The sequence below is a fragment of the Erithacus rubecula genome (genome assembly GCF_903797595.1).
Source record: "Erithacus rubecula genome assembly, chromosome: 14".
Taxonomy (NCBI): domain Eukaryota; kingdom Metazoa; phylum Chordata; class Aves; order Passeriformes; family Muscicapidae; genus Erithacus; species Erithacus rubecula.
Genome location: NC_136666.1, coordinates 14,991,553 through 15,006,682, shown reverse-complemented (window position 1 = coordinate 15,006,682; position 15,130 = coordinate 14,991,553). Strand labels below are relative to the sequence as shown.

Here is a 15,130-nt window from a genome sequence, read left to right as displayed (position 1 = left end):
ATTTTGTGTTTGTTTGCTTCCAGGGTTGTAGAGTTTCTTTCATAGTTCATTACAGCTCCTCCCCTGCATCTGGAAAAAAGGATTACACACAAGTTTCCATCTTCCTGATAACAGAATGAATAATCACTTGGATTGTTTAGAGGTTACCAAGGCACCAGACTGAATTCATAAATCCATACCCTTTGCCCATGATCACTCATATTTAATGGGGTGAAAAGCTGAATGGCAATGCCAAGGTCCTTTGTGCCTCTGAAACATTAGCAGAATTGTCTAAAGTGTCTAAACTGCTGTTTGCAGAGTTCTGGCATAAAAATTCTGACCAAGTTCCTTATTTTTAGAATATTATGAACACATTCCTCAGGAATGCTTTGAAGGATTCCCCCCTTCCCCCATCCCAAGAAAGACCTACAAATTCAGACCAGTTGGTTTGCAGCTGGATAATCATCCATGGCACTTACATATGTATTTCAGAGATGAACAGACTTAAATTTACATTATAATGGACAGTACATGCAGGATTAGGTACACACAAAGGCAGACTGGTTACATGTCTCTTGCAACAATGCTAAACTTGCCTGTTATCTGTATTTGCACAAGCCTCCTAAAATGCCTTTCTTACTTCTCTTTCAGAAGATTAAAAGACTCTCCATCATCTGTTGACTGTTCCAGTCCTATGTGCTACTTAAAATGCAGGATATTGTTTTTACCCTCTCCTTATTCTTCCTTCGTATCATAATCCCCAGACAAGTGCCTGGTAAAATTTCAGTTCTTGCTTGTTTTAAAGATGTGTGAGCCAACAGCTACACAAGTAACTGTTCTCATGTTTCCTTAACCTTTTTCATTGCTGTTCTATTCCAACCATGCTTATCTTCTACTCACCCTTTTCTGTTTACTAACTCTGAATTTCTTCTCGGTGACCACTAGTTTCAGTGCTCTGTATAAATAGCCAAAAAAAGGGCTCACCTGATGCAGCTCCCTCTTAGGAGAAAGGCTACAATCAGAAGACCCCTCTGAATGAAGAGTTGAGATGGTTGCTTAGTTTGTTCACTACTTTTTCAATACAGCTTTATCTCTAAACAAGACCTTGCTGAGTACCTCAGTTCTCAAATATCTCCACAGAACTGCAGCACTAAGCATGCACTGACTATACTTCTGCCTCCTCTGAAGCTGCTTCCACCCATCTTTGTCTCTTTTTCTCCCTTGTACTCTATTCTTCCTCTGACACAGCCTCTCTCCCGTGCTTCCTCTTTCATTAATCCTGGGTTTTCTGCATCCTCAAGAACTACAGAACAGTTTTTTAAAGTCAAATACTTCCCATTATTTTCCTCTGTGTCCCATACACACCCATTCTCAGAACTCAAATGTTTTTCCAAGCAGGTCCTCAATGGTCTCCACTCTTATCTACAGTGAGGCATCTCAATGAAGATAACAGCATAAGTAAATACAGGCAAGTATTTAGGAGCAAGTAAATACTGTAAGGCTAACCAGAATAGAGCTTTAAGATAGAAGGGTTCATTAGATTAATCAACCATTGTTGTTTAAAGTCAAAATATCAGCCAAATCTCTTCTAATGTGAGCTAATGATCTGAAAGGACAGGGTTGGCTTGTCAGTTTGTGAATATATCTTTGTACCTACAGTCAGTTCTACACAGCCCAAGGTGGCAGCAAGGACACCTCGTGTAGATGCTCAGACATCCTGGATCAGCCTCCAGGAACGTGTTCTGGCTGTGCTGCAGCAAGAGACAGCTGTGCTGGTGTGATCACACAGAACGTACCAAAGAAACACAGACTGTGTTTACTTAACTAATAAATATTTAAAACAGAAGCCTACACCCCAGGCTTGCAAAAGTCTTGATAATTACTGTGCATCCTGTTTATGTCTCTGTTCAAGGAGGCAGCACAAGTAGCATGAAACAGGTGAAGATATTACAAAGCCAAACCCTGAATTTGAGTTTTTAACTGTTTTTTCTATGGCCTGTACATTATGTAAATAACACTAAGGGATGATCTGTTTCTAATCTACCAGTTTTATAAATGAAAGTCAGATAGGTTTATATTTTATACTTCTCCCTGCCCCAAAATTAAAAGCAAAAGCACAGAAAACAATTTCTTTGAGAAAAAAGGACATCTAATGTAATGTTTAACACAATTCTGTGTCTAGTATCTCCGTGGCCTTAAATTATTCCTGACTCATGGTCTTCTGTTTACCTACACCATCAAAAAACTTCTAACAAGAATTATATCAACTAAGTGAGGCTTTATCTTTTCCTTAACAGCCACATTCCAGATGTTTCTAAAAATATCCAGTTATCTTTTACCTGTTCACTAGTTACACAAGGAACAAGCATATCCATGATGTTACTGAGGTTACATATTTTCTCTTCAGTAAAATGGCACATTTATAACATTAAGCTCACCAAGAAAAGTTACTGTGCTCTGGTAAAAGGCAGCTCTGTTTTTATGTCTCTTCATATTCCTCTACAGCCCATGAAAATCATGGTAAATATGGGAATGTTTTACATTAAAATAGTATTACAATAAGGAAAATATGCCACAACAGACATGAGTGTTCTTAAATTCATGAAGAATGCAAGAAGTATTGCTTGAATACATTCCAACTTTGAAACTCCTTGGGTGTAGAATTTAGGTATCCATCTCAAAAGAGAAGTGTCAGACATTATACAAAGTGATATCTAAGCCATGAAATCTGTACACAGAATGCCAGTGTTCACACATTGGGAAACTAAGATACAACAAAACAGCAGTAACCTCAGAAGTCACTGGAATTCTTTCTGCATTTTTTTACGTAGTGCTGGTTTTAACAAAGGTGCTGCTTAATTAGTGCAGGTCAAAAATTAAGTGACCAGTGCTGGAGAGACTAAGAAACAGTAAAATCACCTGTAGCAGATAAACCACATTTGTGCAGGCACAAGGTCTGCTCTGCTGACAGGAGTGGGCTGGCAGCAGCAGAGAAAACAGGCACTGTCCTAGATTCCATCTGCACCACAGCCACACATTCACTGCACTCAAATTCTTGAGCCAGGCCTGACACAAGTTTCTGCTTGATTCTCACCATGATGTACAGAAGCAAATTCCCCTCCTGGCTTCTTTACAGCCTACTTTTTTTGCTGGGGGAAAAAAAAAAAAAAGTTTACTATGCTTCTGTATTCTTGTGTAGGAAGAAAAAAGAATTTTACTTCTTAGTTGTAATGTTTAAAAAAAACCAAGAAAATTAAAGTGTTTTAGGATATATGCAGCCTAAGTACCAAGTCGAGTTTAAGACTAAACACTGTTCAATATTGGCTGAAAGCCACAGACAGTAAAGTGACACAAATTTCCCCAGTGTTATCTCATTTTGGTTCACTTGTCCGTGCATCCAAAGGAAAAAGAAATGTATGTCTGTACATATCTTCACATTCTGCCCTCAAAAGCTTAGCTGCAGCTTCCAATGGCACTTCCAAATTTAACCATGACAGTGAAGAAAGAGACTGATGGATAAAAATAAGCCCAATCCCAAACAGGGACAATACAATTGTCTGGTATCATGCAAGACAAGAGAGGCTTCAGGATATGCAGATTTGGCATACAATCTGCCAAGCACAATATTCCTTTGTACTTCATGGTGAAGTAAACAGCCTCACACTACTGTCACCCATTGTCTATCATGCACAGAAATAATGGAACAGAATCAGAATAGTTTGTCATTCTTTTTACTTGAAGTACTAACAATTCAAACTACCCAACCAACCAGCCTCTACCTGTGAATTAAGTTCTCATATGCTTCTTTCAGGATATCTCATCCTAAATATGAGTATACAAAATCCAACCTGACACAAACTCACTCCCCCTTCAGTTTTTGAGATCAGTCTCTAACTCTGCACCATCTGCCAGCCCTTCACAAAAAGCAGGGAGAGGCTACCCTAGTACAGTATAGCCTGCAGCAATTTTCTTGCAACCAAACCACCCGGATCCATAATTTCATTTTAATCTCTTCTTCATTTTTATTCAATGGATGCATAGCAGTAAAAAAAAGTTAATTGGGAAACTTGCTGCACTGATACGGATTAAACAAAATACAGCACAAATTTCCTGTGAAGTTTGGACCCTAATGAAAAAGACTAAGGCAAGAGCTACCAACATAATTGATAAAGAATCACTTCTGGTCTGATATCAAGCAGCACAATAAGTTATTGGGAGGCTCAGCCCCAGGAAGAGCTGCTGTGCAGTTCATTAGCTGATTCTGCAAATGAAGCACCTCTTAATGGCACCGAGCCTGAGAGATGGTAAAAAGTAACAAACAGTGAACCACTGCTGTGTCACACTAGGGCAGCTCAAAATCACCTCCTTCCAATGAAAGATTGGAAAGAGGAGATTACAACCAAATGTCATGCCATGGTATTTATAGTTTTCTGGCATTCCCTTCAACACTGCCAGGTCTTTCCTCTCTCAGCAGCAGAGGCAGAGATTTGTCCTGCCCAACCAGGAGAGCACCTGCAGCCAGGTTCTGACAGCAAAAACTGCAATCTCACAGATTACCCCTACAGCTCATTTCTGTAAATCAGACTAACATATCTGAAATACCAAAAGCATTTTTCATGTTCTCATTTTCTTAGGAGTCAGCAATTAAAGACAGCACAAAATTCTAGATTCCAACAAGGGATCTGATGTTAAATTTGATTCTTGCTGAAGCTGGATTTTTTGACCTTCAATTGTAAAATGCAAGGTAGAGCAGTTCCCTAATTTCTATTATCCCTATTTCCAAAAAGGGGCACAGTTCTCACAGGACTGTGAGAATTATCTAAAATTTGTAAAATTTGTTCTCAAAGTGCTTTAAACAATTTCATTATTATGAAGTCAGCTGAACACAGGTGATGCCTGATCACTGTTTGTAGGAGATTATTTTTAATTAAACTGTGCAGTAAAAGTATCACAGCATGACGAGTCATGAGGAATGTGTACACTGGAAGTTACTGTACAACTAATTTGAAGAAAGCAATGGATTACACAGACAATAAAATGTATAGGTAATATATTGCTGTCTGGCTTTAGAGACATGAGGAAAAAACTCATGGGCAGTGATTTTTTTTTGCAGCTGCTTCCATACAGAATGGCTGTACTATCTGTGGGGTATTTTTCTTAATCACACACAAACTGTAAAACACAAGTAATTGGCACAATTCCTCTGTGTTTTTTAATTGCTCTGAAATTGGCTGAGTAGATCCCATCTAGCTCTGAAGCCTGACTTTTTAATTATTTCAATTGTCTTAAAGTACTGAACTTTAGAAACTACTCAGAACATGCGATATTTAAATTTCATATATTTTTCTGGTTCAGCTAATAAAGACCTATCTCTTAAACATCCTAGTTTTGCACATTGAGCCAAATAATGTATTTATTATCTTCATATCCTCTCCCTAACATTTTCTGATATAAAGCCCACTTGCCTTTACTTGCATTATGATGGAAATAACAGCTCATTAAATACAAGGTCCCACAGAGAAAAACATTGGTTACATAAGAAAGCCACTACAAATTGTCCAACCCTAATCCCTAACAATTCTTTCTCATTATCACATTACTCACAGCCATAAAGTGAGTAAGGCATGAGTAAATACCTATCCTCCTCAAAAGCAAACTCGGATTCCTCCTAGGACAAAGGGCCCATAAACTCAGGCCAGTCTGAGGGTTGCTGCAATCAGGTACAAGCTGACAAGAGACTGACAGAGAAGCTACTCTAAATGCTACAGCTAAACACCTCTGTACAAAATGAAATATTACTATAAATTTCGTGGCCCAAATTTAGGTGGCATTAAGATCTATTTAAACTATTCTGCAAGTAACATTTCTAATTCCTAAAGAACCAACTACTCTGCTAGACCAGTGTGTGAAAATGACTCCAGGACAAAAAACAACTGATAAGGAATCCTTATCTTGAGCATTTTACTTTGCATTTATTGTTACTGCTTAGAATGTCTTTCTCAGTAATTTTAGTCATTTTTGCCTTTATGTATCACTAAGAAATTACTTCTAGTAAATCCTATTGTTATTTTTGTTTTTGTTCTCATACTTCTGATTGTCAGACATTGAGTCTGGCAAACTTCATCAACTTATTTAATTTTGGTTTATCAAAGTATACATATGGTGAAGTTGTGGAGCTCATCCAGCTTCCCTTTTCAGTCTCACTCCTCAAGACTAATCAAACATCATCTCTTACAGTGAACAGCTCTTACAGAACAAGTTCTGTACCAAAACAGATTGCAAAATTTTTTTCTGTGCACTCTACTCACTTCTGCAAAACAAATGCCCTTCTGAACCATTCTAAGCACATGACCTTCAAAATCCCTTTCAATTCAGAACAATCTTGAATTCTTTAATTTCTTATTTGTACATCACCCTGTACCAAAATTAGCTGGCACACACAAACATCAAAGTCACCAGCACATCAACTACATTAATGCTCAAATCTTGCACACTGTTAATGAAATATGAAATGCTCTTTTAGAATCAAGAGGATCCTGATCAAAATCCTATTTAATACAGGACTGTGTTCCTATAACAGTTTCCTGTTCTTTGATATATAAATATTAAATAATCAAGTTTTAAAGGCACCTCAGTCACAAATCACCTACAACCTCTGTTGTTCCTCTACCACTGCTCTATTTTACATGCAGTTTTGCCATCCCTAACTCCAAGGGTTAGGGTCATAGCTCACACCCAATTTCACAACCTTCCACATGTTTTTAAATCTTCTACAATTACCGGACTTCAGGATGCCAAAACAACAAGTACCAACATCTGTGGAGGCAATGCTTACTTCTCATTTATAGAGAATTTAACTTGGATTGTTAAAACTTACACTCTTCTTTCTCTCAGTTTCCTTTGGTCCCTGCTCAGGCTGTGACACTTCATCAGGTGGCACTGTTAAACGCAGCCTACACACGTTCATCTGGAAGAACAACAAGATTTAGGTGTTACAAAAATGATGCTAATAATTTGCTTTACAGAATGGACTGCACTGAGATTCAACTTTTAACTGACTATTTTCTGTTTTCTACCACACACTGGCAAAACATTATTTGTAAAGGTTAAAGGGGTTTTTAGCTGGCAAAAAATAATTCAAGAGCATCCTCGTAATTACATACCTGAAATACCAAAAATGCATTTCAATCAAAAAATTTTTCTTAGGTACTCATAAATGACATTGAGAGCTAACAGAACAATGAACATAATTTTCTACTTTCTGAATTTTGTTTGCTGATTTGGCGTACTTTAATTCTTCAAAAGGGATTATTTAGAAACATGGAGTATATTTTAGTGTATGTTTTCACTTTCCTAAAGAATACTGAAACAATGAAATACATTTTAAAATTATGACACTTGGTACATTGGTTTTTGATAGTGATTGGCTGCTATGTTTGTTCTAAGAACACCAGACTGTCCCCATAATCTACAGAAGGTGGTGGTACTTCCTACTTACAGATAGGTTATCCAGATACATTAATAATAAATTCCTCATCTTTGGAGCTCATTGATTTATGAGGTAATTAACATCACCTTTCCTCCTATTAGCTTATTAAGGCTCTTTCCTATTAAAACATTCCTGTTTACAACAAGAAGGGAAACACAGACTGGCATTCCTCCATGTAGGCAAACAAAGACCAGAGCCATAAATAGGAAATAGATGTGAATTTGTGCTGTGCAGGAAGTGATAGATGAGGCCAACTTTTTCTTACAGTGATTTTGAACAAAGGAAAACTGGATAAAAAGGAATGAACATATTGCTAGGATAAAACATTAAAAATGCCTGAAATAACTAGAAATGGATAATGACTGACTACTCAAAGTTAGGAGAAATGAAGTTGTGTATGATTCTCTGAAGCAAATAACTTGCCTATTAATCAGTATGAGGCTAATTATAGCCAACAGAGGTTCACAGTGCACTGATTGTAAATAAGTAATTATCCCTGTACCAGTGAGTGAATCACAACTGCCCTTCACATCACAGGTGTTACAGGGCTACTATGAGGGAAACCACAGAAGTCCAGCACAGATGGCAGTCAAATCATCACAACTACACTGGAAATAAAAAATTAACAACAGTCATTAGTTGGGACTAAAATCACTGTACAATCAAAAGGTTTTAAGCTGTTTTTTCTTGCCCTTTTCACTTTGCCTTATCTATTATCCCCAAATCTCTCACCCCACCCCAAATGGCAATCATAAGGATTCCAGCCATGAAGTTGTGCCCAGCAAGGCTTGTACAGCAGTGCCAAGTACCACCCAGTTCCTTGCTAGGACAAACTCACACAGGCTGTATTCTGCTATTGTTCACAACAATAGGACCTCCCCAGCATCCCTGGGGAAACAGCAGCAAATGTATAAAGTAGCCATGCAGTCCTGCTCCTCCTAGGCACCAGATGATGCATTCTACCTAAGGACAGCACTACAGACCCATCTGCTAAAATTCAGAAACACTGTGGAGACTGGAAAGGAAAAACAACCAGCACAGCTTTTTCCTGCAGAGCCCAGAAGCAGCTCTGAACACTGTTCATGCACTGTTCTTGCTCTGCAGGGCTTCCTGAAGGAACAACACACTGGGCTGTTTGTTGGTGAGTTGACTTGACCAAATCAATGAGCAGGCTCACATGGGAATCACTGCAAGCCCTCCTCCCACAGCAAACACTGCTGTAGTGGTGCCTTAAAATGGAAATGAAATCCTAACAGGAAGAGACTTGACTCAGTGCCAAACAGGGGCAGGAGAACATGCAACTGATGATGAAAAAGTAATTTCCAGAAACAAACTGGGCAATGCAGAGAGAAAATGGGGAGGAAAATGAGAACTACTCTATCAGGAAAAGAGCTGCAATTAAATTTCCTTCATCTGCTCACTGACACTAAGAACAAGTGATAATAAAAAGGGACAGACATGACTTACACCTTACCTTTATGTCATTGCCACTGTAACTTTGTGAGCATAACTTTTGAAAAGAAATACCGGGTAGAAGAAGAACCAGGTATCTTTCTAACAATCCTGTAAGACTGTCTGACCTTTGCTTAATTTGCAGCATCTGTAGTTTAGCAAGTCAACATTACAAATAATCTTAATTGTGACATTTTATGCTCACTCCTGGGTTTTTGACACCAACAAACCATGAGTGGTATTTCCAAAGCTCATCTGACATCATTTGTGAAACAAAGACATAGACAGGAAAACAAAGACTGGTCAGGTTCACCCCAACATGACACCAGACAGAAGTTTCCTGACTGCAATGAAAAGTAACAGATGAAAACACACTTTTTTACTGGATTTCTAAGAGTGGGACAGCATAGAGGAAAGCTACTGCAGTATGGCAGTTAAGGAAAAAAAAACCCCAGTCTAGCTTAGTTTTAAAATGTTGAGAATCCATGGCCCAGATCCACAATCCACATGTATGTTTACCATCCTACTCAAATCACTAGGGTGCAACTTAAAACAAATACAAATGACAGATTCAGTTTAGGTAATATTCTTCAGCCTCTTCTTCCCACTTTCCCAAAAACAAGGCACCCAGAAAGACATTAATCAGAATTAACTAGGGGCTGAAATAATTACATATTTTTTCATTAAAATTAATTGTTAAATCAATGAGCAATGCTGTTACAGAATAGCCAAAATTACTAGTAGAGCAACAGAAAAATACAGGCTTTCTAGTAGCAACCAGTCTCTAAGCATTTTACAAGAGCCCCACAGGAAAAAGATGTGGTTCAATATTGACCTAGCTTCAAACCAGCCCTGGAGTTCAACATCACCAGAATTTAATACTGTTGATACTGACAAAATAAATGTGGATAACATGTTTGTAGAGTAACTATCTACTACCCTATGGGCTCAGTGGCCAAAAATCACCTGCCTCAGGTCCAGTGTTGGCTTTAGACCTTCGAAGGTGAAAGCAGAAGAACAGTGCATGTTTACTTTCATTTCTAAAAAGCAAAGAAGTACCTTCTGTGGTCATTTATCTGTTGATTAGGCTGCTCCATTTATAAAATCTCTGCCATGAGAGTCCACACTCAATTAAATGGCACTTTTCCTGTGACCACAGGCACATGGGAATGTGACACACATCTTCCATTTATTCAGCAATTATTCTAACTGTCTCTCTCCCCTCTTCTGACAACACATGATAAGGGAGCCACACTTCACTAAAAAAGTAACAACACCTTCCCAGTGGGTTGTAGTTGTGAAATAATTTTTCACCAATTTTCTTAAAAGAATTTATCAAATACAGTTAATAATTTCGTTCCATAAATCTATCAAGGGGATTAAAATAAGAAGCTTATCATCTGAACAGAAGTTCCCTTACTGTAACTTCTTTAAAAAATACTAGAACAGGGAAACTCCATGGGAACAAGAAGTCATATAGGGAACAAAACAGATTTTCAAGTTATTGTTTTTTTTCTTATGCATGAGCAATTTCATTTTTTATGAAGACCAGGGATCGTTTTGTCAGGAAGACCATTCTGACCTTGCTGCCATGTAAAACCAGAGCAGCACAACATTCTTCAGTTTTTAAATTATGAAGTCATATTTTTGAAGCATCAAAACAATAACTGCATAATTCAAGAAACATCATGGTCACATGGACATATTTTTGGAAAGGATAAGATTATTACTTATTTTGATTTCTTTCTTCACATGTGGAATCAACATTCACAATGACAGCAGTGTAGTTACAGCAGCAAGAAAAGGGCTATTTAAAGCTGGGTGGCTGCAGTGACATTCCTATCATATCTGCCTGAGTTTTAACAACTTTTTAGAAGACAAACAGATTAATATACGGTTATTATTTGTGCATTTATGATTTTTTTTAAATCAGCAAATTACATATCTGCATTTGAGGAACCGATCATACAATTAAATTACTATTGCCATTTAAATCATTACAGTGAGCTTTCTCAGGATAGGACAGGCGCGTTTGCAATTGTAAATATCCAGGCACATTTCAAGGATGCAGGGGAAGCCTCCAACACAAGTACACCTTCCTCGAAGGTTTACAGAACACGCCAGTCTAGAACTACAAAAGCCCTGCCGAACTCCCCAAAAACTCTTCCTTTCCCCACAGCTACAAAGAACGCACAAAAAGATGCTCTCGCACACCGCAAGCTTTACCAGAAAACACAGAATATAAGGGCGGAGAAAGAGAGGAAGGCGCTCGGCAGGTAACTACTCGAGGGGAGATGCCAAACCCCGCCGCCCGCGGTCCCCCCGCGCCCCGCGCACCTTCCGCCGGGAGCGGCCGCCGTCCCCGGGCGGCCTGCGGGGGGTGGTGGCGGTGACCGTGAGCCCCGAGCTGTAGCGCAGCATCCCCGCGGCCGCCGGGCCAGCGCTCTCTGCGGCTCCCGGGCCGCCGCCGCTCCGCCCCGCGCTCTTGGCCGCGGGCGGCCGCAGGGGCCGGGCGGGGGCGGGCCGGGCTCCGCTCCCACCCTCGCCCGGAGCGCCGCTGCCTCCCGCGGGGTGACACCGGCCCGAGTGGCTGCGGGACGGCATTCCCTCTGCTCCCCGCAGTGTTGGGTGTCGGGCTGCAGACTGGGGACAGGAGCTGCGAGGGGAGACCCGAAAGGTCCCTCTGTCCCACAAAACGCGGGGCAGGGCTCGCAGGAGCCACCGGCGGCCACTCAGCCCCGTTCTCCGGCACTCACCTCTGAGCACTGTAGGACAGTGCAGTGTGAAAGCCGGACACTGTCCTCCCCTTCTTCCCACAGCAGTTCCTGAGCGATCCCGGTCTGTCCGTGCTCCAGGAACGGGTTCCCGGCTCATCAGAAAGCGCGCAGATCTCAGCCAGCCTCGGGCTTGACAGGCACGAAGCCGGTGCAGCTCAGTGCATGAATGACAGCATCAGCCTGGGTGCCAAAGGTCCCACAAGGTGAGTGTGGTCTGCCCGAGCCGGCGGGCCCCGAGCCAGAGTGCAGCTGTGGACTTCAGCACTTCAGATGCTCAGTTCTGGATCTGGGCTGAGGGAACGCGTAACCCTGCACGGCCCGGGCACACGGCTTCATCTGCAGCCTCGGGCATCTGTCACGAGCACTACATTCCTCAGTAATCAAGGAAGTTGTAAGCAGAGGAGATGCTTTTGTTTGAAAGAAACAGAACAAATAACTTAAACAGCATTTTGAAAATAATTCCTCTCCTGTCTCCATGTAAGTAATTAAGACCACGAGAAAGCAGAGTTATGGCTACACGATGTCCTTAGCCGCTAAAATGTTAATGACCAGAGAGTTGGAGAGAGGAAATCTGCGTTAGAAAAATGGAGACTGCACTGAGCTGTGGGTGCCCCACTCTCTCTGTGTAAAATGCCTCTGTTCACTTCTGCCTCTCAGCTCTCTGTCCCCAAGGCAGGATATTGAGCTATCAACATGACAAGGATCTGAGGAAGAGAGAAAGAAATCATTGCCCAGCACAGAGGAATGAATGAAAGGTCTGCATTTACTACTCAGTATGTTTTATGTTGTTTTCCCAATTACTATTCTTTTCTCCTCCTGGGGAAGGTAATATAGCCCAAGGCAAATTAATTAGAACATTGACTTGTATTTGGATTTCTCTCAAGGCAAGATTCAGAGTCACATGGTTCTTTTTGTGGCAAGGTGTCTTGTTCTTACAAACAATTGTATTTCCTTATGAAACACCCCCTATCTTAAGTCCTGGTTATAATGCTGCTTTTGTGGGTTTGCAGGTGGATAATAGGTGTGTCATCGTCAACAGGAACAAGTTCCTTCACACATATGCTGTCTACCCGTGGGGCTATCCCTTAGCACTTGTTCCTGGTCATTCTGATGAGTCTATTTAAATTCTGGTATGCAGACAGCTGGTAACCTCTGTGGTTTCAGCTGAGAAGGAGCTCACAGACCTGTGAGGTTGCCTGGTTAGTTATAAGTTGTATTTTCTGGACTGTATTTCACTCTGGAACAAGATGTGTATGTGGGGCTGCCCAGTCACTGCAAGATACAAACACAACTGCTTTTCTAAAAAGAGGCACAGGGACTAAACTTGTACTGCACTATGGAAAAGGACCTCCCTTCCTATATGATAAGAGTATGGCACAATAATCATTGGCATGAGAGAGTAAGACAGAATAATCAGGTCTCTGGGAAAATTTGCATCAACTTTGAGAATATTGATAAACTAGATGGAAATCTTATAAATGCAGATAAGCAAAAGGCTTGCCCATGGATAATAGACAATAAAAATATGGTTTTCTCAGTTATGTCAATTTTAGTTGCAGCTCTCTCCAATTCTTGGAAAATAGTAGAAAGGCACATTTATTTGATTTACTAATATTTGTTTGAAAAGGAGCATCTTCTATTTAATCATCAAATTAATATCCTCCAAGAAAAAATAACCTACATGGTGAGTAGTCTCCCTATTTTGGATACTCTCAGAATCTCCTTCTCTTCCCCCACCAACAAGATGCACGAGTGTAGTAATGAGAGTAACTTGTTTGCTGCCTTGCTGCTTGACCATGCAACCACTTGCAGTCTCTTCACCCCCTGTGCAGCCTGTGTGATCCCTCTTTGCTTGAATGCAACATTTGGAACAACTTTTTCTTCTTTCCCAAAAATGTGTCTACACTGTAGGGATTATGGAGCCAACAAGCTGTACAGAGTGAACATCTGGTACTTCCCAGGTAACAAAAAGAGAGAGAAGCTGTTGAAGTAATATGAGATATACACAGCAGAGCTGAAAAAAAAGAAATCTAGAATTATTTTTGTTTAAGAAAGGATAAACAAATTTGTGATCTTTGACTTGGAAAAAGGACAGTAGCAGGGAATGAGTGACAGAGGTACAGAAGATCATGACTGGTATGCAGAAGTGAACAGAAAATAGCTGTTTGTTGTTTCCTACCTTTGAGAACAGTGGGTTTGAAGAAAACCAGGCACCGCATTTCTGTGTGAAATTATGTCAGAAGAATCACTGATCATGAAGAGTATAAATGCTCCCAAAAAGTAGCTGGGTACCCTCATGGAAAACAAGCTACAAGGGCTATGAAACATGAAGTCAGGAGGTCCCTGAATGGTGGGCTTGCTGTTGGCAGCTCTCCAGCCAAAGGACCTCTGACCATTCCCTTGTCCTCTTGGGTAGGGCTGACTCCCCACCAACAGAACTGGAGGTGACAGGCTTCTAGCAAGCACCAGGTCTCCTCTGCTCTGGAAAGGTGCTCCTGTGCCCAGCTGTTGCTTGTCTTGGGCACACTCTGCACCTGTATGGCTGCAGCTCCTTAGCCCACATTTCCATTCTCTCTCACCCCTGTGCAGGTTTATCACAGTCACTCCCTCTTTCTCCAGTCTCCCTCTTTTGCTACCTGACACCTCAGGGAGAAGTCTCTGCTTGGTTTCATCTTGTCCTTGTTTGCCAGGCACCATGACCTTGGTTCTGATAATCTGAAGTAGATTTGGCACAGTTTACAGCTCATCTTTCCTGCAAGAGACACTGTACACTGCTGTGAGCATTACTGTGCTTGGAACATGGCACTAATTTACAGAAACAAGATGGAGGAATAGAAACTAAATCACTACTTGGGAATTAGTTTGACTAAAACAATCCTATTCTGCTGATTTTTACAGATGGACAGACTGCCCAAAAGGTATACATAATCAGACTGCTCATAGACAATATACACTATGGTGGCAGAACATAATCAGACCAGGATGCTGAGCTTTCAGTTCAAAACCTGCCTGTGCTTTGTAACTTCAATGGTCCAAAGGTACAGCAGGTTAATTACATGATGACACTACAGCATGAATATCTGAAGCAATAGTTATTGTGAAAAAGCTAATATAATTACATAGAAAGAGCAAGAAATTTAAAGTGTAGGTACCTTCTTTGGTTTTTTTTTTAACTACCCTGTTTCCCATCACCAGCATTACTGAAATATTTTTTTTCCCAGGAGGCCCAAAGACCATAACACTGTGGGAAAAATGAAATGGGATGGCACAAAATCAACAGACCTTTCTATGAAAAGCCCTTGATCACAGATGAACATAGAGCAAGCAGTACATGGAGGAGGAAGAAGTTCTGCCCTCCTACAACAGCAACAGTGGGTAACCTGGTCTTACCATAACAAATTGCCCAAATGTAGACATGAATAAAGGCTTTCTT

The 15,130-nt window shown here is 40.6% G+C and overlaps 1 protein-coding gene across 1 annotated transcript in view; it reads right to left on the bottom strand.

Annotated features, from left to right (window-relative positions):
* The window catches only part of LOC306807980 (myocardial zonula adherens protein-like), a 47,325-nt gene extending 35,904 nt beyond the window's left edge, over window positions 1–11,421 (bottom strand). The window contains exons 1-2 of the mRNA XM_079318057.1: window positions 11,258–11,421; window positions 6,857–6,946 (exon numbers count right to left, since the gene is read on the bottom strand). Of these exons, the coding sequence (XP_079174183.1) occupies window positions 6,857–6,946; window positions 11,258–11,341 (174 nt within the window). The 5' untranslated portion in view covers window positions 11,342–11,421. The remainder of the gene's footprint in view (window positions 1–6,856; window positions 6,947–11,257) is intronic.
* Window positions 11,422–15,130: the final 3,709 nt, after the last annotated feature.